General features: G+C 36.4%; 1 protein-coding gene across 1 annotated transcript; it reads right to left on the bottom strand.

Moving 5' to 3' along the window:
- Positions 1–954: 954 nt before the first annotated feature.
- LOC120164595 (protein FORGETTER 1-like) lies at positions 955–7,641 on the bottom strand. Its single transcript, XM_039174288.1, has 18 exons — positions 7,635–7,641; positions 7,457–7,527; positions 7,213–7,385; positions 6,973–7,066; positions 5,759–5,856; positions 5,537–5,672; positions 5,290–5,336; positions 4,716–4,811; positions 4,183–4,270; positions 3,965–4,103; positions 3,739–3,850; positions 3,540–3,663; positions 3,392–3,469; positions 3,179–3,294; positions 2,938–2,991; positions 2,745–2,832; positions 1,490–1,618; positions 955–1,014 (listed from the first exon to the last, which is right to left on the bottom strand). The coding sequence occupies exons 1-18, from the start codon at positions 7,639–7,641 to the stop codon at positions 955–957; spliced, it is 1,710 nt and encodes a 569-aa protein (XP_039030219.1).
- Positions 7,642–24,157: the final 16,516 nt, after the last annotated feature.

The following is a 24,157-nucleotide window of genomic DNA, read 5'->3' as shown; positions in this document are numbered from 1 at the left end:
AGACAAACCCCCAAAGACCCCAGTTCTCCTTACCCTATGTTACCCATGGTTCAATCGAGCCTCATAAGGCTCGAAGAGCCCTACAACCACCTTCCTGGGTCACGAAACAACCCCAATCGAGACCCACCGATTAGTGACTCCGACGAAGACCCAAGAAAGGTAAAATCTCCACCTCTCACCTCTATATTTTCTTTGTTTTGTTCAAAATGCTTCCTCTGGTATTTCTTCTTTCCTATTTTCACTGGAAAACCGAATGGTCCCCTGATATTTCCCTCTCTGTCTTTTTATCTTTGCATGTATCATTGGTGATATCTTCTCTGCTGATTTTGTGATGGATTGACTGATAGATAGACTATTCTGATTCCTCGAGATTTCTTGTGTACTTGCATGATTTTATTTGATTTTTTAATCGGGTTTTCTCTTTGATTTGCATGACTGATGTGGTCTCGGTCACTGTTGGTGATAACGTCGACAGAGACGGTCGGAAGGGAGGCTCGGCTTGGTGGCTCGGGAACTCGGCGAAGGCTCGGTGATCGGCTCACGGCTAGGAAGCTGAGGAGTTGAAGCGGCGGCGGCTACTGGATGATATGCTTAGAGTTGAAACCCTAATCTAGGTTGCTTGTGGGCCGTTGATCTTCCTCCAGATCTAACGACTGGTGTTAAAGACGGCTAGGGAGAATAGGGTGAAACCCTAGCTGAGTTGGGTCCTTTGTTTGGGCCTGTCTGAGTGGGCTGGGTAGACTAGGACTTGGGCTTGTAATCTGGGCTGCCCATTAAGCCTAAAAAAATAATGTAAATGCATATTAAATAATAATAATAATAATAATAATAATAATAATAATAATAATAAAATATAAAACTAAATAAATAAAAAAAACCCGGACAAAAACGGGTGTCTACACATTGTAGTACAGTTTCGACTGCTGCATTTGGAACAAGAAGACCAACAATTCGCTAGCTATCAGCAGTGGTTTCTAGCCGTACAACACGAAGTCGCCTATGGCTGAGACGGGCCTGAAAAGATAATGATAAGTTTTAGATCATTAAAAGTAATTAATATAATGATAAAAATTGAACATCATACAGGCTTTCAACTCAAACATAGAAAAGAAGGGTCGCAAAAAAAGGTGAGAAAACATTAACTTTGAGAAGGCTGAATTGACATGATATCATTGATTACCAATGACTTGAAGAATAGATTTGTGCATTGTAGCAGCCCGAAACTAGCATTTAGGTACACAACTAAATTATCTTTGCAAGCAATGATAGAATGTTATCCCAGCATTGCAATGCCAAAAAACAGAAATTGTGATGTATACACGTTCTAACAGAGTAAGATACCTTTTACATCATGTCATAAAAAGGGACAAAATTCAGATGCTACAAGGACTTGATTTTGAGGAGAAGGTTCCTCATAAACACACTGGTACTACAGATTATACAACTGACAAGGAATTGTTACAAAAGAGCAGACCACACAAAAAGTTACCTGCTTAGATAGGGCCTTCTCAATCGTGCCCCAAACTGGAAGAATGAGACCACCCAAAACATTTACTTCCTGGATTCTTCTACCAACTGTACAAAATTTGCCAAGCTTACAATTGGGGCCATGCATGCACTGCACATAAAGAAATATTAACCCAAGAGGAAATTAGGATGTCAGCAAAACTGGTTTAACAATATAACAAGGACAATTATCTGATACACAGGCTGTGTAAACTAATCCTGTCTATTTTAATGCCACGTGTCTTATTTAGGGTTTAAGGTTTAGGGTTTAAATAGGAAATGTTGTTTTTTACACAACCTGTGTACAAAAAATTACTGATATAACTATAACAGGTCTGTTGATAAAGATGGAGATATGATAGATTTTGTCCATAAAGGAAAGAAGGAAATTGATATTAGGTATTCTAAGCAAAACGCTCTAACCTTCAAAAGAGAATATCGGACGCATTCGCATACATGGAATACAGGCAAGGATATGATGACATAATTCTATTTGGGACTTTAGAACAGCAAATCAGATAATAAAATAAATTGAATGGATCCCCAGAAGGTGGCAGGGGCGTTCACCCCATGAAAGTTCTAAATTCTCATATAATTTAGATATTTTCTTTATATTTTCTATTGATAATCTGTTTTCACCCCTAAAATTTTATAAGCTCGCCCTCTAGCATAAAATCCCGTATATGTCCCTCTTTTTGTATTTATTTTACAAAATATTTACTATAACGTAAACATTGATAATTGTCATTAACATACAATCAAATTTTCACATTTCTTTAACATTAAATTTCTTTTACCACCAAAAGGAGGTTCAATTAATCAGCCCAATAGTGTAAAAAATAAGAGGTCAAATGCCCTATCCAAATTAGAGCCCAAATTTTAGAAGTTAAAGCATGAAAGAAAAAAATTGCAAAGAGGAACTTCTAAGTAGCTCTCAACAGAGTTGAAACTGATTTATTGTTCTTTGGTTTTTAAAATATTGATTTTAATGATGGTTGTCAGGGTTCTTGTCCTCATTGTCGATTCCTTTTTCTTTTTAGTGGAAACTGTATATTCCACCTTTAGCAGACCAAATGAAAAAAACCTCCAGCCGTATCCCTTACATGCCGGAGATCTGTTCACCTTGTCCAATTTAGTTTTCTATTTTTGTAGCATCCATGCATATCAATGCTTCATAGCAGATTTTTAATTTCTTTTGTTTCTTTCTTTTTTTCATTTTAATCACGATAATTGTGTACCTGTTTAGATGAAACTTCATATTCATCTTCCCATCCACAACGAGCTTTCTCTAGCAATGAAATTCTTCTGTATTTTTTTTTTTCAGTTCTGCCAAAGACATTTCCCTGGAAAGTTGAAGGCAAAGTGGTTAAGCACACGGATTCTAGTACAAAGTTGTTTTGAGACAGTTTTGATTTATGTTGAAAGTAATACCTTACTGGCTCTCCAACGGCTGGACGGACTATCTTAAACATTCCAGAAGCAGAACTGAAACGGAATTTGGGGAGGAAAATATAACAGTAAATGAAGTGGGGGAAGTTCATTCAATCTTTACATACTGAATAATGAATATACTACGTTTAAAGATCTGCAAAGTACCCCTATGACTTTTGCTATTAATAATCATAACCCTATATGCTACATGAGTGAGTCTTGCAAGAAGGAAAACAAATACCTCTCAAATGCTAGAACAAAATGACGTCTTCCTAGCCATTCCCTTCTAGATTCATATAATCCATCACTGGCTGAACCAAGTCCATCCTTCTTCTCATCAAGCATGGTACTTGCAGCCTACCACACAATTCAATCACAGTGCTATGAGCATTATACTTGTCAAAATGAAACAAGCCAGTCATGAATCAAGAGCAAGAAAGAAAAAAAAAAGCACCTCCCATGTGATTCCACGATCCAAAGTGAAAGTGAACAGCATTGTTGATGCCCCAGACATAGGATCAACATGGACAGTCTGTTGGAAGACAAATAGTTAGCATAATCTAATTACATAAAGTAAATCATTAGATCTGGAAAAAAATAACCTCTGGTTTTCCTTGTAAATCAATGATGTTAGCTTTCATGTCAACAATTCCAGAATCAAGATTTCCTTCAATTCTTGCATTCTGAATCAGGACATCCAAGATACTTATGAACAACTCGAATAGCCTGCATTTCAATTGCTTGTATTCAGCATACTAAATGCAACCTAACAACAAGAATTTGTATTAGCCAACAAGATACCTATTCTGAATATCAGGTGGCAGTCCTAACAGACGATTTAGGAAACAACCAACATCATGCATGTCTGAATCAACTATTCGGCTAGAGAATTTTCCATTATCCTTCCCATTACCTATAGCAAAGAAATGGTAAAAAATGAATAAATAACACATTCGAAGTCGATGATTGATGGTATATTTTCCAGAGGTCAATAGAAAGTTAGATAAATGATTAACAAATGTTTTACTCATTTCAGATGCAAAAAGGTTATTACCAAGAACTGTATCCCTAACAATTCCGACAGAAATAAGAGCAGCCTTTACCTTTGTGATAAAATCTTGAATTGTTTCTGATGAACATCCAGGAGGTACAACAGGCAGATTATCCTGGAAACCACAACTGTAGTTATTCCCTCCATTTTTCTTTGTAAAGGTAATAATACTACTGAATTTTTTTTACAAGAACCTGCTCCATAATCCCTCTATACATAACCACCAATGCCTTTTTACCATAAGAACTATCATAGTTGTAAGCACTCAAAGATGGCCCAGCCCTGAGAATCATCAGTCATATCATAAGAAAAATAAATAAAATAAAGGAGACCATAATATTATAAAAGTTAACCTGCCTTTAATATCCTAAAAACCAAAAGCTGAAGCCAGCAGAGATATTTAGGTTATAGAATGATATAAGGAACCTCATACCATAGAGAAGAAAGAACATTTTTTTTAATAAAAAAAAAGTGCATGTTGATAAAGAACTTGGTGAAAATTTCAATGGTTAAATATTTTTAATGCGTTTAAGCAGCTTATTTTAAAACTTGAATGAAAAATTTTCAATTATAAAATGTTTACGACCAATAATGAACCTTAGAAAGTAACAGGAACTTTGGGGGAAGCCAAACCACTGACCATCTATGCCCATGGCTTAAGTTATTTTGATGAAATTTTTCTCAAAGAACACATCTGCAAAAAACAAAACTAAAAAATTGAACTCACCTACGATCTCCCTGTGTCAAGGCTCCAAGAGATTCTAACCTCTTGGCAACAATTGATGCAAAACGCCGTTCTCCACCAAGATTGGTAAAAAGTAGCCTGCAGAGCAAATTAGAACAACAAAACTAATCAAACAACAAATAACTAAAAGATATGCCTTTTTACTTGTCAAGCTGACAGGATTTAATATCTGCAATACTTGATGAATGAGAAAAGAAAGAATGCCATCAAAGAATAATCTAACAGATAAATTCATGGAATTAAAAGCAAAGGAATAACTTTCAAAAGTTTGAAGAGTACAGAGTGGAGGCATAATTAAACCGGATTCCATGGCCATTCATCTTTTACATATTTGTATCCCAATTTCTCAACATCACTTCACATGCCTCAATTTATTGAGGTGATTCTAGATTGCACAGAGAAGTCATTACGAAAAAGATGATACAGAGTAAATTTGGATTTACAAATTAAGAGATGACAGAATTAGCGTACAATGTGAGAGTCAAAACAAACAGGTTGATACTATCATAGACTACTCTTCACATTCAACAGAGTAAAGGCAAAATTCCTAGCCCACCTGTATTCAGGTGCAGAAGCTTGATTGGAACGATGAGTTCTTCCAAACTGTTGAATTGCTCGGTCAGCACTCCAAGGAAGTTCAACGTTAAATGAACCTTCTTTTCTGCAGAAATGTGTCACTTAGTGGAAAGAGGACAAGGAGACCAAACCAAATTGTAAATACAAAAAAAAAAGACCACTCTAATCTACAAATAAAGGGCAGTATGGTATGAAAAGTAAAGTGAGAATATTTTTAGAAGAAATACCTGATTTACTGCTCTTCTATCTGCATGCAACGATACACCAGCTGATCCAGCCTCAGATATAAGGGAAACAAACTTCTTACCATCCATAAAGACCTGCTTTTCATGCATATTGACCATTTCCATTGTAACTTCCTTTCTAAAAATACGTGGGAGAATGCCACCTTAGATAACCTTCAGTATAAGGTGAACAAAAGCTGAGAAATAAAGAAATAATAAACTCACGTGTTTCGTGCCTGGTAAGTCACACCTTTCCCGCTAGAAGCCCTTACAAGCATGCCTCTCCTTCCTGTCATTTCCGCAACTTTATCAGGACCTCCAATCTGCAAACTCATTGAATACATAGTTAAAAAGGACAAATTTCAGGGAAAAAGCGTAGATGCAATAAGTTCTGTTGATGACAAATTATCACCAATGAACAGATATCACAGAACAAAAGCAGGCAACCAGAATAATAATAACATGCAAAAGCAGCTAATCAAGAAAGGATGGAACAAATGGATTTGGTTAATTTTTTATAAGAAGGATTTGGTTATTCATAGTTTGTTTTTAACAAGAATAAAGACAGGTGGACCAATTGCTCTTAATGAAATAAGTCAAATTGAATATAAATTAGCATGCATTGGAACCAAAACTGAACAATCATACACAACCACTAGAAAAAAACAGAAGAAAAAGAGGATTAATCTCTAACAAATTAAAAGGTTGGCAATAAGGCACCTAAATACATTGCATTGAAGAGACCAAAAACAAATAGATCTTCAGAACTGGTTGTCATGAGATAAATACAAATAAACATCATTCATTCACCATATTAGGGAGAAAAACAGGTATGAAAACTTTAACATGTAGCATTACCCGCTGACCTGCATGGCTGCTACATGAACCCCAATAATTTCTAGATACGACATTTTTAATAGGACACTCTCTCGAACTTGTGGTCACACTCTACTCTATTGGGGTCCATGCCAACCATACAAAAACTAGCACCATTGCTTGATACAGAATGCACAGTAGTGAAAAAGTCCCTAATTGACTAACCATCCTCCAAGAACTAGAACGTATCATGAAATTTAAGAGCATCTAAAGGTCACAAAAGATATACATAAGAAGAGTAAAGGCTGACTCTTCTCATGAATTGTTTCACAAAAGGACTCCAGAACATGAAACTGTCGGATTAAGCAAAACAGGACATTTCTTTGCTAAGAGAGTACCGATAAAAAAATAAAGCTAACAGAAAATGTTCAAAGCATTTAGGAAGCAAAACCATAAATCTTGCAAGAAAGGAAGCTGTGCCTTGGTTTTGAAGTTTCATCTCATAAAGCAAATGATGAGCAATATAAACTACAATTCTCAAAAGACCACCCAAAATAATACAAATTATCAGCATATCTTAACCATTGTAGATTTTTGAGAAGAGAACAAGAAATGCAACCAACCTGATCAATAAAGTCATCCAAGGGATTGTTTGGAAGATCTAAAGAGCGAATTATATCCAAAATTTTTGACTTGCGCTGCAAAGCTTGTTCATACCTGAGCTAAAGTTTACAGGAAATTTGTTAATTCATCTCTAAAGAAATTGCAAACAACACAATACCCCTCATCCGCACTACTTTGAGATTATAAAAAGGAGAATAGAAGAAAACTATTTAAGAAAGAAACATCCAAAATACAATAACCTCTTTAAAAGTTCTTCTATATAGGCATGCCTTGCTTGCATGTATTCATCTGTTTTCTCCTTGCATGAATAACACGACCAATTTTCAGGGACTAAATCTGTAATAGGTGGAACTAAACAAGCAGGATGCACAAGTTTCCCACAACAGGAACACTGAAGCAATTTCTTCCTCTCCTGGATTAATGATAGCACAACGCGTGAAGAATTGCAGATGCTCAAAGCATAATCAAGAAAAAAGAAATTACCTCTTCACTACTGCATATCTCACACATATGAAACTCATCATCAGATTCAGTAGTCTCTGGCCCAGAATCAGCTGCATGATGAAGCAAAAACTTTGTTATCAAAACACCTAAGTAACAGTTTTTTCATAATATTTTTTTTATAGAAGATTAGGCCTCATTAAGAAAACCCCTTTTTCACCCTCCATGTTATGTAAGTAACATAAAGGACAAAGAAAGGAGGAAAAGAGTGCCTAGAAATTTATTAGATGAAACAATAGTACAACATAGGCAGACCCTAAACATCTGCTAACACCACCAGGAATTACATAAAACTTAAACACAACAGCTAAACATAGGAAATAAAATTTCCTACACCTCAACACAAGCAGACAGAAACCAAAACATCACCCTATCCCATCTTTAGCTAATTTGTCAGCTTCCCAATTTGCAGCCCTCGAGATATGCCTAATAATGATATCCTTCCCTTCCATAAGAAAGACTATATCCTTCGCCAATAATTGAAACATAGGAGTGCAAAAACTCGGATTCTTGATCCACTTCAGAGCATTGCTTGAATCTGATTCAAGAATAAACCGCTGATTAAGAACAGAACTTAAATCTTCCAGAAGACATAACCCCCTCTTAATCGCCAATAATTCTGCCAAGATAGGAGGACCACCCTCAACTCTTTCTGAAAACCATTGAAGTAACACGCCTTTGCTGTCCCGAATCAAACCACCGATATCTCCCTTATCCCAGCCCTTTGCCATCGCTCCATCAACATTTAGCTTTAAGAACCCATCCGGAGGAGGAACCCAGCAAATTGGTTTAGAGTTACCATTTCCTTGTCTTCCCACCAAATCAACAAGTTTTAAATCCCCCACAAGTGAGTCTAAAGGGATGCACACATCCTTGAATTTTGCAACAAACCAGGAAGCTATTCTAAAACGCACAATAAAGAACAATCTCACCACATCCAGTTTTACTTTCTGAAAAATAGCCTCGTTTATGCATTTCCACACTGACCACATCAACGCCCTTGGAATAAATTTCCAGATCAAAGAGTTCGGAAGTAAATCATCCCAAAAATTGAAAAAGTCAATGATATTCTTTGGAATCACGAAAGACAGATTCCATATATTCAGAAATCTGGACCATAGACCCCATACTACCTCGCAATGCAAAAAGAGAAGCGTAACTGATTCCATTTCCTTACCACACAATGAACATAAAGGATCATCAATCCCTGCCACTCCTCGCTTCAATAATTCCTCCTTAACCGTCACTCTCCGATGAGCAACTTTCCAAACAAAAGTCTCCACCCATGGAGGAGCAATCCCTACCCAAATACGCCTCTCCCATGTCTCATTCTTCTGCTGAATACCATCTTGATCAAAGAAAATGTTGATACAAGATTTAGTTGAAAAACAACCCTCTCCATTCCCTGACCAAATCCAACAGTCTTCCTCACATGGAGATATAGAGATATTGTTCAACATAGAAATCAAGTACAACAACTGGTCAACCTCCCAATCCGTCAAATTTCTACTCATTTGAATGTCTCACACCCAACCAGTGCCATTATTCACCCTAAACTCCATCACTTTACCCAATTTGTTACTCGACATAACATAGAGTCTAGGAAACTGAAATTTAAAAGGTACTTCACCCAACCATACATCGTTCCAGAACTGCACAAAATTCCCCTTCCCTATCTTCAAGCGCATATTCTTTCTAATACAATCCCCAAAACCATCATCGGTGAAGAAATTTATAACCACTCCTCTCCAAATCCAAGATGCACGAGCTGGCCACGAGTTCCCCATCATTATGCCTTTCGGATCCATATCATATACACCACATACCACCCTCTTCCACCAAGTCTCTTTCTCTGATGCAAACTTCCAAATCCATTTCCCCAATAATGCTCTGTTCAAGAGTGATAAATTGGGGATCCCTAGACCCCCCAATCTTTTTGGTTTACTAACCGAATTCCAATTTAACCAATGGCTATTTTTTTTATCCGCCGCACCCCCCACAGAAATGAAACCATGATATAATTAAGTTTCTTTAGCACAGAAGCTGGAATTATGAAAATGGAAAGAAAATAAACTGGAAGCGAGCACAACACCGATTTAACCAATACCACCCTTCCTGCAAGCGACAGGGAATTAGACATCCAACCACTCAACTTAGCATTAAATCTCTTCACTATTGGCTCCCACATAGCAGCTGAATTCCTCTTGTACCCCAGGCCCAAGGGTAAACCTAGATACTCTGATGGGAAATAGCCTACCGAACAACCAATATCATTAGCCCAAGTAGCTAACACCCCATCCTCAATATTAATGCCATAAATTATGCTCTTAACTATATTAAGCTTCAACCCCACTAGTAACTCGTATATTAATAACACTCTTCTAACATTCCTCAAATCACGAATAGAGCCTTTATTGAAAATTATAAGGTCATCCGCAAATTGCAAATGCGAAAGCTTAAATACCCTATCTTGAACACCTAAATCGAAACCTGAAAACAATCATATCTTAACTGCTTTAGTTAGCAACAAATGCAGTAGCTCACCGGCCAAATTAAACAGTAAAGGCGATAGCAAACAACCCTGCCTCAGTCCTCTCGCTGTGTGAAATTTCTCTGTAGGTGACCCGTTAACTAGAACCGAAATGGATGCAGAAGATATACATTAATACATCCATGACCTCCACTTATCACCAAACCCCATTTTTCTCATAATTTTCATCAAAATGTCCCAATCAACCGAATCATTGGCTCTCTTGAAATCTACTTTGAAGACTACTCCCTTCAACCATTTCTTCCTCCAAAAATCAATGCTTTCATTTGCAATAAATGAGCAGTCCAATATGTTCCTTCCCGGTATGAAAGTAAATTGAGACGGACTCATTATATCATTAATGCACAAACTCAATCTTCTAGCTAAAACCTTTGATAAAATTTTATATAGCCCTCCAACTAGGCTAATTGGCCTAAAGTCTTCTAACCCTTCCGGATTGACATTCTTAGGAATGAGAGAAATAAAGGAATGATTTACCTCTTAGTCCCACTCCATCCCCCCATAGAAATCTTTAAAAAACAGCATCACATCATCCTTCAAAATGGTCCAGAATTTCTTAAAGAACCCTAAATTTAGACCGTCCGATCCTGGAGCTTTGTTACTATCCGAATGAACGATAACATCCCATACTTCCTCTTCCGAAAATGGTTTCTCCAATCCTAGACACTTCCCTTCCGATAGTCTAAGAAAATCCAGATTTAAATCCTCAACCTCCAAAGTATTCTTTTGATTAAACAACCCCTTAAAGAACACCACAACGACTTTAATAACATTGGGATCTTCTATGACTACATTGTTAACTTTGAGAGATTTAATACAATTTATCCTTCCTCTAACTGCCGCACTATGATGGAAAAATCTAGTGTTCTTATCTCCTTCCAATCTCCACTTTATTCTAGACTTTTGCAACCGAATCGATTCTTTTTTTTTTGTAGCTCCCATAGTTCTCTCTTTGCTTCAACAATAGATTGCATAGACACCATGGAAAGTCCTTGTTGCAAATCCATTTCCATATCCTGAATTCCTCTCTCCAACGTTCTGATTTTTCCTGGCAGCTGAAGATAATCCCTCCTCGACCACCTCTTTGCCACATCCTTCACCAGATTAAGTACTTTGGAGATGGACATCGTATTCACTCATTTGCAGAATTTAAATAGCTCCGTTTTCATCATCTCACTAAACCCATCTTCCTCCAACACATAATTAAACAACCGAAACAGTTTCGGCCCCCAATTACACTCCTTATTCTTCAACAAAATGATATTGTGATCAGAGACAGACCTTGGATGCAAAGTTTGGCATAATTTTGGAAAAGACGAAAAATATGTCTGATCAACCAAAAACCAATCAAATCTCTCATAAGTGGGCATTTCCCTATTGTTACACCACGTAAAACAACCTCCAAATAGCGGCAAATCAATCAAATCCGCCTGACTAACAAAATCTCTGAAACTATTCATAGATACCGTATTCACTGCTCCTCCCTCTTTCTCTTCCTGAGACAATACCGCATTGAAATCTCCTCCTAAACACACTGGACAATCAAGTTGTTCCAGAAAGGATAATAACTCCCTAAAAAACTTTTCCTTATCTGTATCAACACTCAGACCGTAAACATTAATAAAACAACAAATTCCTGGTACTCCTTCCAACAACCCCTTTATTGCCACAAATTTACTATGGATGACTTCTTCCTTCACAACAAATTCCTTTTGATTCCACAAAGTTATTAAACCACCAGCAGAACCTACAACAGGAACTATTACTGAACCGGTGAGAATTTTACCTTCCATTTTCCTTACTAACAAATGACTTACAGCTTCCAGTTTAGATTCTTGTAAAAATAAAATTGTAGGTTTTTTCTCCTCAACAAACCTCCTAATTGCTCGAGCTTTCACCCTCCTACCCAATCCCCTAACATTTCAACACATTATGGACCACTCTACCATCATAATCATACCATAACCTTAAATCCATGTTCCTACTACCGACCATCAAACATCTCTCTCCTTTACCATAGGACCTACTTTGGCCAAGAAATCTGTCTCACCTCCTTTAAATTTAACCCCCAGCAATTTAGAGACATTTCAATATTCCAAAACTTCTATCCTCCCCTAGTTCTCCACTTCTGTAACATAATCAGATCCCTTGCCACTGCAACTATTAACTTCCCACCTCCTAACATACACATTCTTATAAAAACCTCTTTCAGCTTTACTAACTGAAACACTCCTCCTCATAGGACGCCGCTGGGCCAATGAAACAAACTCATTATGTTGACCAGAGTCAGCTTGTATACCATTTATTAAATCTGCAGACTTAACCCCATTTCTATTTGATCTTGGACTTCCCTGCTTAGGCCCATATACCTCTCTCCTCCCCATGCTGGAATTAAGCCAATCATCTTTGACCACTTTATCTTGTCTCGAGGTATCACCTCCCATGCTCTGCACCCTTTTTCTATCTTCAGAAAAAACCCTTGACATTTGCTGCTGACTGTGAACCTCACCTAGTACTGTCCCCTCAGAACGAAAGTCAGCACCTAAGATATTATTGACTTCTGCATTTTCTTCCAAATTTCCATCGGTACGCTTGTCACCCCTATTTGTAGCATTCCTAACCCAAGCTTCCACCATGTTTTGAGTGTCTGCCAATATTTTGAAATTCAACTGCTCCTGCAGACCCTCCCGATCATCCCCTTGTTTCTCTTCTGACGATGTCTCCTCCCATGGATCAACTGTTCCCTCTTCAGAACCCTCTTCATCAACTCCATCTTCTATCACATGAAAGAAATCCTCACTGCCTTCCACTTTAATCTTAATAATAAAAGGCCTCCTATAAGTATTAATGGTTACATAGGACGGAATATCAAATGGGCTCTCAACCCTTAACAACATATGAGCCACCATGCAATCCACTTTTTGAGCTGTATGCTCATGGATCTTCACTAGTTTGCCCCATCTCGATGCCAAACTTGTAAAGAATGAAACTGACCAGCAATTTAATGGAACACCTATCATGGAAACTGTACAATAAGGTAATGGAACAAACTTCTCTTCCATAACAGGCTCCAGCCTTTTGAACCAACAGGACAATGCCTCCCACTTGTTTTCCACCGCTGCATCTTTCTCCTCCACTGACCGGAAGACTATCAAACATGCATTTTTCGCATAGCCCCACCTTACCACCTTGACATTGATTCCCTCACTTCTTAAAGCCCTCTGAACAAACTCAACTTCAAAAATCGCTTTACAAATACCTGTTAAAGACGATCTCAGCCATGTTCCTTATCCATTGGAATAAAGACTTCCAAAGGCTTCTTCACCTCCCTCGTATGTCCTGAGCTGATTACTTGCTGACCTTCAACTTTTCTCGCTCCCACAACTGTATCCTTATATGTTCTACCATCATGAAACTTATTGAACAGCTCCTTCTTCCCAACATCAACATCTTGACCTATTGGATTTTTCCTTTTGGAAACCTCCACACGTGCTTCTCTAGGCCCCACTACACTATTACACTTAAGGTTCCCTGGAAAACTACTCTTCTGATATTTCGCAGACGTTACCACAATTCTCCTCCCATCTACCATGACATTATTCATCTTACTCATTGCATTAAGCAAATCGTCCTTGCTTGCAAAGTGCACAAAGGAAAACGTATGATCCTTATAGTTAGGTCTCCTATTAACAAATGGAATGAGCACCTTAACCACCTTGCCATGAAGACTAAAACGATCCCATAAAACACTTCTATGCACTCTCCTACTAAGATTATCTATGAATGATACCCACTAACCTCCACCAAGCACTGCTCTACCTCTGCCAGGAGAAACATTACCTCTCGGCTCCACACACTCTCTCTCACTAACTTTCTCACTCATGTTTTTTTGAAAATTAATACCGTGTTTATTGTTGAATATTCAAAGTTTTGAGAAGTAATCAGTTTGATATTATCCTTATCTTACTAATAAAGGTTCATTTTATAAAAAAATTAAAAGAAATTAGAAAGTTTTTTCATAAAATTAGGGTAAGAATATTTAAATATAGACAGCTTGGACAATATTTGACCAAACGACGAGTAGAGAAACACTTTCAATTGTAGTTGCAATACAAGTAAAGAAATCAAAACTACAAATTACATTATAATTTCCAAAAAAAAGTGCATTCAAGTTGTGCTCTATAGAACATTAAATGATCTGTACTGTGAGAGCAACTGGAAGTGAAATTGGAAGTATAATTAGAAAGAGACGAGAGACCTAAATTGCAAGAAAAAATATATAAAAAATTTAAACATCAATCGGTAGATCTTCTTCACTTGTTCTTTTATCCTTCCGTCTAGTAGAGGTGTTTGTTATTTACAACATCAGGTCCCTAAATTTCAGATACAATACCATTCAGTTTATGTCAGTATAGAAAAACTTACTATCAGATTCTTCATCGCTTTCACCATCGCTAGCAGGTTTCCATTTTGCAACTTTCCTAACTCTTCCATTTAGGGAAACACCAGGTGTTGCAGAGTGCCTCTTTCATTGAAGTTCTTTTACACTTTCATCTCCTATTAGAATATTAGCAAATAATCAATAATTCAATCAGCAATTAGAGTGAAACAAGCCAGTCCAGAGACATGGACACATCATACCTTGGAGAGGTTCAGGTTTTTCAGGTAATGGATAGTTCTCTTCGACAAATTTTAGCAACAATTCTCGGGGTCCCGAAACAAAATCATCAAGTTCAAGACCCTATTTTCAGGGGGGAGATGAATAATTAAAAAAAAGCACAACAGAAACAGAAAAAACAAATAAAAACATAGATCGTTAATTAGAAACAAGCGGAATACATACGTATTTTGTCAAAGCTTCCTCAGTCCGTGCCTCCCCAGTACTCTGAAGGCCTATAACCACACACTTATCATCCATTAGTGCTTGCTTAGCAAGCCTCACCGTAGCAGGCACCTTAGCTGACATACACATGTGTCTAAAAAAACGCTACAACACCAAATGGGGAACAATTGCAACCATATGAGTGAAAAAAAATGAATAAATATGACAGATCACAACTGAAAAGGAATAGATAAAAGGAGAAGACACTAGGCATGATCAACACAAAAGCCCAGAAATTCTTATACCTGATGACTTGACCAATACATTCTCCACATCTGGCAGGGATTAGGTTTATCATTACTATGAAAAGCACTTGCTGACAGAAATTCCACTCCAAACTCTGCCCAAAGCTCTGCTGCTTTTTTATACATAGCCTATGAAAAAAATATATGATAAAAAACTAAGACCATATGTCAATTTTTTGCCCAGGTGAGCAAGATGAGGTCGAATTTGTGCCGTCAGCCCTTTCCCGCCTACTTCTTGTCAGATGCTAAAAGCAAATTAAAGATAAAAAATCTAGTAGCAAATAGGTATGAGATTATAGTTGATGGCAGTTGCAGCTTTACTGCAACAAATTCACAACAATGCTAGCTCAAAAAGCAGCAAGAAACAAGAAAGCAAAAATATTTAGAACATATAATATTAGAGCCAGTAATTTTGATGTTGCTCATAAACACCGTTAGTCTTTTACCATCAATACTGATGATGTGGTCCTTATGTGAATATTTTCAAATTGACACTGGACGTTCAAAACTACATTATGCAAGTTGAGTCAAGTTCAACGTTTTTTCAAAAATAAAAAATTGAGAGCCACGACTCAATCTCATCACTCGGTCCTCTTGAGCAGAATCATGGGTGAACCAGGGTAAGTTTTATCTTCAAAGGGTTTGGAGTAATACTACCGACTACAGAGAAGAGGGGAGAGATAGATTTGCAAGAAATTTTCTTCTTTTGATATTCTACATAAGTTTAACATGAAGGAAAATATCAAAAAGCTGTTCTTTGTGCCTCTTGAGTGAATCTAGATATCTCTGGTGACCATTTGCATAATGGGTGTTAAACGAGTTGGAATTCTTTAATCATTGATATACCTGGTCTCCTTGATGGTTCCTTATCGTAGTAGTTCATACCGTACCGGTCCATATCGTTCTTGAACTAATACCAAATAATTCAAGTACCATTTCGGTTAAAATTTCGGGACGTGTAACCATTCCGGTTTGTTTCAGCCTATTTCGGTCAATATCGGTGCGCACCAGCATATACCGGTTGGTAAAGATTTTAATATTTTAAAAGAAGTTTTAATTATTTTATTCTTAACTACTTTTAATTTTTGCATAGTTACATTTAATTAAGTTATTTAACTTAATTAATAATTGGGATAAATATCAAAACTATACACAAACTTTCATCAAATGCGAAATGTTATACATGAGCTTTAATTTTGTACAATTGTATACACAAAATCGTTTTATGTTTATATTTTGTATATACAAATAATCATATTTATTCAATGTGAAAAATAAATGGACGTACTTATTTTTTAAAATGTTTATAACTGAATCAAAATCGAAGTTTTATATGTACAGTTGAACCAAAATGAAAATTTAATTTGCATAATTGCACAAAATCAAAGTTCATGTATAGTTTTGATTTTATCCCTTAATAATTTTAAGATTTATATTTGAATATAAATAAATTTATATGTAATTGAGGTATATTTGCATTATATATAATATATGAAAAATTATTTAGAAAATAAAAATAAATCCAAAAAGGTACCCAAAACACATTGGTACCGGTATGTACCACCAGTACTAGAGAAAAAGATATGCCCACTGGCACAATATTAACTATTTTGGTCCTTGTTTCATTTCTTTTAGTTTCATATCTATACGTTATTTTATGTCTTGTTTTGTCAAATCCTAATTGTTGAGTTGTTATCATTTGTCCTTGGCTACAAGGAGAGAGAATGAGTGTGAGAGGTAGAGAGAGAAAGAAAGAGAAAATTTGAAAGAGTCCAAAGTCTTCAATGAGAAATGGACTGTTTTCGTTGATAATCTTAGTAAGAGGATTTCAAGAGGTGCGTTAAGGGAATATTTTAGTCATTATAGTCAGGTTGTGAGAATTTTCATCCCACGTTTTTTTTAGAGAAACCAAAATACAAATCTTCAACTTTTGCTTTTGTTCAATATGTTGATGAAGAAGGCAGAAAGAAGGCAATCCAGTATGTTAATGGAACATGGATTGATGGGAGAAGAATCACAGTGGGGAATGCAAACTATCAAAATACTAGGAGAAGGGTAGCTACTGAAGGCAAGATGATGTTGGATAACATGTCAAAAAAGAAGGATAAAAAAAGACCGGAGGGAATGCTGAGTCTTTGAGAAGCATGAGGGATGGTAGATCGTATAAGGATGTCTTGAATACAGTTAATAAGATGAGAAGTGAATCAGTTTCAGGGGGAACATGGAGGGTTTAAAGCAGGCTACAATAGGAGTGAGGAATGTCTGGGAGATGCATATTCTGTCGGAAAATTCGGATTGGGTGAAGAGATCATTAATAGGGATAATCAAATCTTCTTTTGATCAAGATTTGATAAAGAAAGCTTTGGAGTTCGAGGGAGTGGAAGTCCAGATATCGAGATGGGGTTATGCATGGGATGCTTGTATCATCACATTCAATACGTTGAAGAGTTTTCAAACGTGTGGATGAACAAGAAAGAGGAAATGATCTTATTCTTTGATTGGTTGGCTCCATTATTGAATGATGATGGAGTTCCATTGTCTTTTTGCTAGGTGAAGCTTTATGGAATTCCTTTATTATGCTGGAATGAGGCATTCTTGGAAAAACTTACTGGGAGGTGGGGAAATATTATATGTTTTAAAGATGAATCAAAGAGCAAAGCGGATCTATCGTCAGCAAAAGTTCTGATCAGGGTGGAGAGCCCTTTTGACGTCCCTGAAATGGTTACAATAGGTTCTTACGACATATTGTTCAAAGTCAAGATATCTCTGGGGTCTGTTTTAAAAAAACCAGAAGAATTAGTGGGGAAGACGGTAGAGAAAATTTCAAAAGAATGGAACAATGATAATGTCTTGTCTGTGGAAGGGGATGACCGACGTCCTACTCTGGCAGCAGTTGAAAATCAGGAGATATCAGAGGAGTCTAGGCTTAAAGTCATCTCTTGGCTGAACAAAGGACATAATAGTGGTGTGAATGGAGACAATGGGGGACAAGTCCCATCGAGTAAGTCAACTAAAGAAACTTCTAATTGTGGGTTGTCAGTTTTCTTAGAAGAAAGGACAAACCAGATTGGGAATCATATGGGTCTGGGTTTGAGGGAAACAGTTGACCCGGATGTTCAAGCCCAATCGGATGACAATTGGGTTTCTTCTTCACCAATAAAGAAAATCATTCCTTCTGGGCCTGCTTATAATCTAAAATGGATTGGGGTAAGGGAGAAGAATTCCATTGGTAGATTTATGCCCTTGCCCAACAAGAACTCATATAATTCTGTGGAGGTTGCTGAGGAGGGTGAAGAGGAGCTGGTGAAGGAAAATACATGTGGGGAAAAAGAAGTGTTAGCAAATGAAGAGGTTGTTGTTATGGGTAGAAAGCATTCAGTTGGCCCGAGGAGTCAAGAAGGGGAATGTGTCTTCAGTACACATATTTCTAATGCTTCGGAAATGAGAAATGTATCTGATGACCAAAGGGTTGTTTATAATAAGATGAAGGATGATATGACTAATACTCAGTTTAGCCTCAGTGCAAGAAGCTACTCAAGTTCGAGTTCAAGAGCAAGAAAGTTTGTGAATCAAGATGGAAATATTCTAGTGTCCATTATGGATGGATAGATTAAAGCAAAGGAAAATCAGATGTCCTCTTTCATAAAACATGTATAGATTCTTTCTCGGTCAAAGAGTTTAAGCAATCATAGGAAGTTAAGAATTGCTCCACGTCGATCAGGAAGTGTGTGCTCGGAGGGTGAAAAGTCTATAAGCTTCTATGATAAAGTTTATAGAAGGGATTATAGAAGTAAGCTCAATGAGTCTTTGGAATAAGATAGGGTTTCCTCAACGTCTTTCCATTCCTCTGTTAAAGCAAGAGATGAAGCTACTGCTACTCGGGAGGTTTGTAATATGTTGGGGATCACTTTTAAAGGGGGCAACATTTATTAGAAGAGGAGATCTTGAAGATGGAGCTGAGGGGGTCTGCAATCGAATTTCAATAGTATTCCTCCGCTTGATTCTGGTTTTTATGGTCTTTAATTTTTCAATGTCAAAGCTAAAAATTATTTCATGGAATGTAAGGGGTCTAGGGAGAAGAGAAAAAGTTCAAGAAGTGGTGAGACTTGTAAAAAGAAATAAACCGATCTTACTACTCTTATAGGAGACCAAACTAAATAATTGTCAAAATGAGCTATGGAGGAAATTAGGGGGGAATTTGTTGAAAGGTGGTAGTTTTCATCCAACTGATAGGTCTGCAGGTGGCTTGCTGTGCTTGTGGAATGAGAATTTTTTTGAAGTTAGGAGTGAACATAACCATAGTAGATTCATAGCATAATCAGGGAAGTTCAAGGTGGTAAACTTTGAGTGTGTTATAATAAATGTTTATGGTTCGTTAGTAGAGGTTGATAAAGAGGAGTTTTTCAGGGAGTTGTTGTGTTTTGTAGAAAGTTTAAACCTGCCAGTTTGCATAGGGGGAGATTTCAATGCTTATCTTGATCCAGAGGAGAAGAGTGGAGTTTCTCATAATTGGCATTCCATGGATCTGTTCAGGTCATTTGTTCAACAAATTAATCTTATGGATCTTCCTTTAGCAGGAGGTAGATTTACTTGGTGCAACAATAGAGAGTCTACCACTTGGGTAAGACTCGATCGGTTCTTAATCAGTGCTAGCTTCTTAAATTGCTTTCCAAAAGTTATCCAAAGAATTCTACCTAAATCCCTCTCGGACCACAATCCGATTGTGTTAGAAGAAGAATGCAAAAACTGGGGCCCTAAGCCTTTTCGATTATTTAACTACATGTTAGAGGAAGATGGTTTTGATGTGTTGGTTGAAAAATCCATGTATGATTTGAAGAAGGATACAAGAAACTAAAAAGGTGATCAGGAAGTGGTCCAGCAGAAATCAAAGGGGGATACCTGAATCTATTGCAGAATTGGAAGACATAATAAATGATTTGGAAGTAAAGTTTCAAGTAGTGAGATTTTTTCACAATAATGGGACCAGTTGCTGCTATCGAGGAATAAGTTATGGAAATTGCACATGATGGATGAAAGTATTTGGTTACAGAATTCAATAGTGAAATGGTTAAAAGAAGGTGACATAAATACAAGGTTCTTTCACTTATGTGCCCTTAATAGGAATATAATTAATGCCATTTCGGTGTTGAAGGTGGATGGTGAGGAAATTTCATATCTGGATCAGATTAGGGCCTATGTCTTGGATTTTTTCAAGAAAAATTATAATTCAAAAGCAACGTTGGAGGTTGATGACATTAATCTTTACTTTGCGAAATTTTCAGCTGAGCAAAAGGCTGGTCTTGAGGCTAAATTTTCATAACAGGAAGTGTGGGAAGCAAATTTTTATTCGGACAGTGCTAAAGCCCCTGGCCCGGATGGTTATACTATGGGTTTTTTCAAGAAATTTTGGCCTTCACTTAAGTTACAAATTATGAAATTTGTGGATGATTTTTATTGTAGAAGGAAATGGGAGCATGGAGTCAATCATGCTTTCATAACACTGATCCCAAAGAAACTAAATCCTGAAGGTATTGAAGATTTCAGACCAATAAGCCTTTTTGGTAGTTTATATAAAATAATTTCCAAAGTTTTATCGAAAAGGCTTGTTTCAGTTATTAAAGACATAGTAAGCCCTTCACAGTTTGCCTTTATTCCTAGTAGACAGCTGCTAGACCGTGTATTTCTTGCAAATGAAGCCATAGATTATTGGAGGAAACAAAGAAGGAAATGAGTCGTTTTCAAAGTTGATTTTCGTAGAGCATATGATTCGGTAGAATGGTCGATTCTCTTGAGATTATTGAAAGTCATGGGTTTTGGTGAGATATGGATTTCATGGATAGAGTATTGTCTATCTTCTGCTTCAATCTCGGTTTTAGTGAATGGATCTCCAATAGAGGAATTTTCGATGGGTAAAGGGTTGAGACAAGGATGTAGTATTTCCCCTCTTTTGTTTAATATTGTTAGGGAACTTCTTAATTTAATACTGATTAAAGTTGCTGATCTTGGAATATTTGAAGGGTTCACTATTGGTAGGCTTGATAATCATTTCCAGCTGACACATTTACAGTTTGCAGATGATATCATCTTATTTTTCCAATATTCTCCTACTCACATTCTAAATATTAGGAGAGTATTGAGGATTTTCAGTCTAATGTCAGGGCTTCATTTGAATCTTTCTAAGAGTTATTTGTATGGCATTAATATTGAAGATGACATCTTAAACGAAAGGGCAAATGAGGCGGCCTGTGGGGTGGGATATTTTCCTACGGTGTATCTTGGTCTACCGTTAGGTGCAAAGAAAAATTCAGAGATTCTTTAGGATCTGGTCATCCAGAAGTTTAACAACAAATTATCTGGGTGGAAAGCATCTTCATTGTCAATGGCAGGAAGATTGGTGTTGTTGAAGTCAATGTTGTCCTCCTTGCCCATTTTTTTCTTTATATTTTCAAAATTCCGCTCAAGGTAAATCAGAAGTTGAACTCTTTGATAGCTAAATTTCTTCGAGGGGAAGGACCAGCTAAGAAATGTATTCACTGGATGAATTGGAAGGTGGTGCGTCAACCCTATGAAGAGGGTGGATTGGGAGTCTTGGATCTGAATTCGGTTAATAGAGTGTTGCTTGGTAAATGGGTGTGGAAATTTGCAAATGAAAAGGACACTCAATGGAAAAAGATGCTTTGCAGCAAACATAATGTTAGTTATTTGTCTCTATCAATAAACAAGGCAGTTTCTCCTCTAGATTCATGTATTTGGAAAGGTATTGTTAATAACTATTTGAAAAATGATGAGATAGAAGAGTGTTTGAGGTCTAATTCGAAGATCCAAGTGAGGAATGGTAAATCGATATCCTTCTGGAATGATGTTTGGGTTAATGATTCAACCTTAAAAAACCAATTCCCCATGATTTTTGCTTTATCTAACAATAAATGGGGTAAAGTGACCAATTTTGGTTGCTTTGAAAATAATGGTTGGGTTTGGATCATTCAGTCTAGGAGGAATTTATGCGACTGGGAATTAGAGCAGTGGGTTGCTTTAATGTCTTTGCTTGATAATACAGTTTTGTCCGATTCAGTGGATGACTTTCTTGCATGGTGGGGAAGGGTGATGGTTTGTTCTCGACTAAGTCCAGGGCCTCGTTAAAAAACCTCCCTACACCTAAATGGAGGAAAAAGAGTGCACCTGAGCATTGCATCACATACTCAACAATAAGACAAAACACAGGACAATTATAGAACAAAACCACCCAATGACCATGCAACATAACCAAATCCAAAACCATAACCAGGAACGAAGGTTATCCAACACTGACGCATACAACCAATTTGGCCAGGAGATCGACCATTGTGTTCCCTCATGTTCTAGATTTAGGCTGGCTAAATGGTTTTAGCTAAGTTCCCTCATGTTCTTATTCAGGCTGATTTACTAGTTGGGGACCCCTCGCTTACAGACAGGATTCCTAGTCAAACCTTTAAGAAAAATAAGGTCCAGTGCTGGCTTCCTCCACCAGCTGATTTTTTTTTAATTTAATGTGGATGGGGCGATAATAAGTGATGGGTTGCAGGGTGGAATTTGAGGAATTTTAAAAGACTCTAAGGGTGCGTTTAGTTCACGGAATGTAAGATTACCAGTGGGAATGTAAGATTACCAAGGAATAGGATTACTGAGAATGTTACATTACTGTGTTTGGCTTGTTTGGCATGAATGTATGATTACAGTGTTTGGTTGAAAGAATATGAGATTACTGGAATGTATATTTTACCAAATTGTCCTTGTGCTATATGTGTTAACAAGTGGAATTCTAAATATTTAAATTAAAATATTCATATAAAAAAGCATAAAAATATATTACTTTATTATTTTAAATTTATATACTTTTTAATAAAATTTATATATAATTTTTTTATAAAATTTAAAAGATAAATGGGTAGAATAAAAGAGTAAATATATCATGTATTATTTTAATTATAAATAATATTATTTTTTACATTAATTATCTAAAAATATATTAAAATTTTACATTATGATTTAACTAAATAAGCATATGAAAATTTTAATAGATGAACCATTTTACTCCTAAAGATAACAAAAGCTAAATTTTATAATTTAAACATTTTTTTAAATCAGAACAAAAGCTAAAATTTATATTTATTCATTCAATAATTTCAACATTTTATTTTAAAGTTCTTGATTGAGGTTGTTATTATTATTCTCTCATAGAGTGGTCTTCATTGTTGTTTAAAATTTGCTCTAGTTTGTGGTGTCGCATAGTGGATTTGGAATTCCCGAAGATTAAAGTTCGATTCGAAAATCTGACTGTTGAATCTTTTGTCCATGTTTGGAGCAGAGCATTAGCAACCATTCCCAATTTTATTTTTAACATTGCTGAGGTAAAAATTAATCTCTTTTTTAGGAATGCCCTGCCATCCCAATATAGTAAAACAATTTAAACCAGTCTTACATGGAATAAGGATCAACCCGGTATAAAGAATTAAATTGAGAAGTAAATAGGTGTTCGAAACATAATTAAGGGACAGTCTTCTCTTGTCCACTTAGTTATTCTAATGTTGAACAGAAATATCTTACAAGTATGGAGTTAAATTTCCCATGGAAGCTTCAAACTTTCATAAATACCCCATAACTCAGCATCTAATTCGAAACTATGATTTGCAAGACCCTTTTTATTACAACACAACAGATTCATTTTATTTTGCAGATAGGGCGAGATGAACACAAAACATGTGGTATTCTTGATACCCATTACGATGCAACATTTATGAGAAACACTGGGAAGCAACAACAATGTTCTAAAGTCAAAATGAAAAGTAAAAGTGCAAACTGAAGGATAAGAGATAAGCTTACGTTCTTTGTTTAGCTTACAGAACAAAAATAAGTATAACATTAACCATCAAAAGCAACAACAATGTTCAGACTTACAAAAGATAATAACCATGACATTCTAAACTTAATCATATATGTTGACTATATTATATACACAAAAAACTCTT

Source organism: Hibiscus syriacus, unplaced genomic scaffold (genome assembly GCF_006381635.1).
Source record: "Hibiscus syriacus cultivar Baekdansim isolate YM2019G1 unplaced genomic scaffold, ASM638163v2 tig00111540_pilon, whole genome shotgun sequence".
Classification (NCBI taxonomy): domain Eukaryota; kingdom Viridiplantae; phylum Streptophyta; class Magnoliopsida; order Malvales; family Malvaceae; genus Hibiscus; species Hibiscus syriacus.
The sequence above is the reverse complement of the archived record's forward strand: the minus strand, read 5'-3'. Positions and strand labels throughout refer to the sequence as shown.

Coding starts and splice junctions, on each gene's coding strand:
- LOC120164595 (XM_039174288.1), bottom strand. Junction 7,067..7,212: donor ATAGAAGAACTTTTAAAGAG/GTTATTGTATTT, acceptor ACTTTAGCTCAG/GTATGAACAAGCTTTGCAGC. Junction 1,619..2,744: donor ATGAAGTTTCATCTAAACAG/GTACACAATTAT, acceptor CTTTATGTGCAG/TGCATGCATGGCCCCAATTG.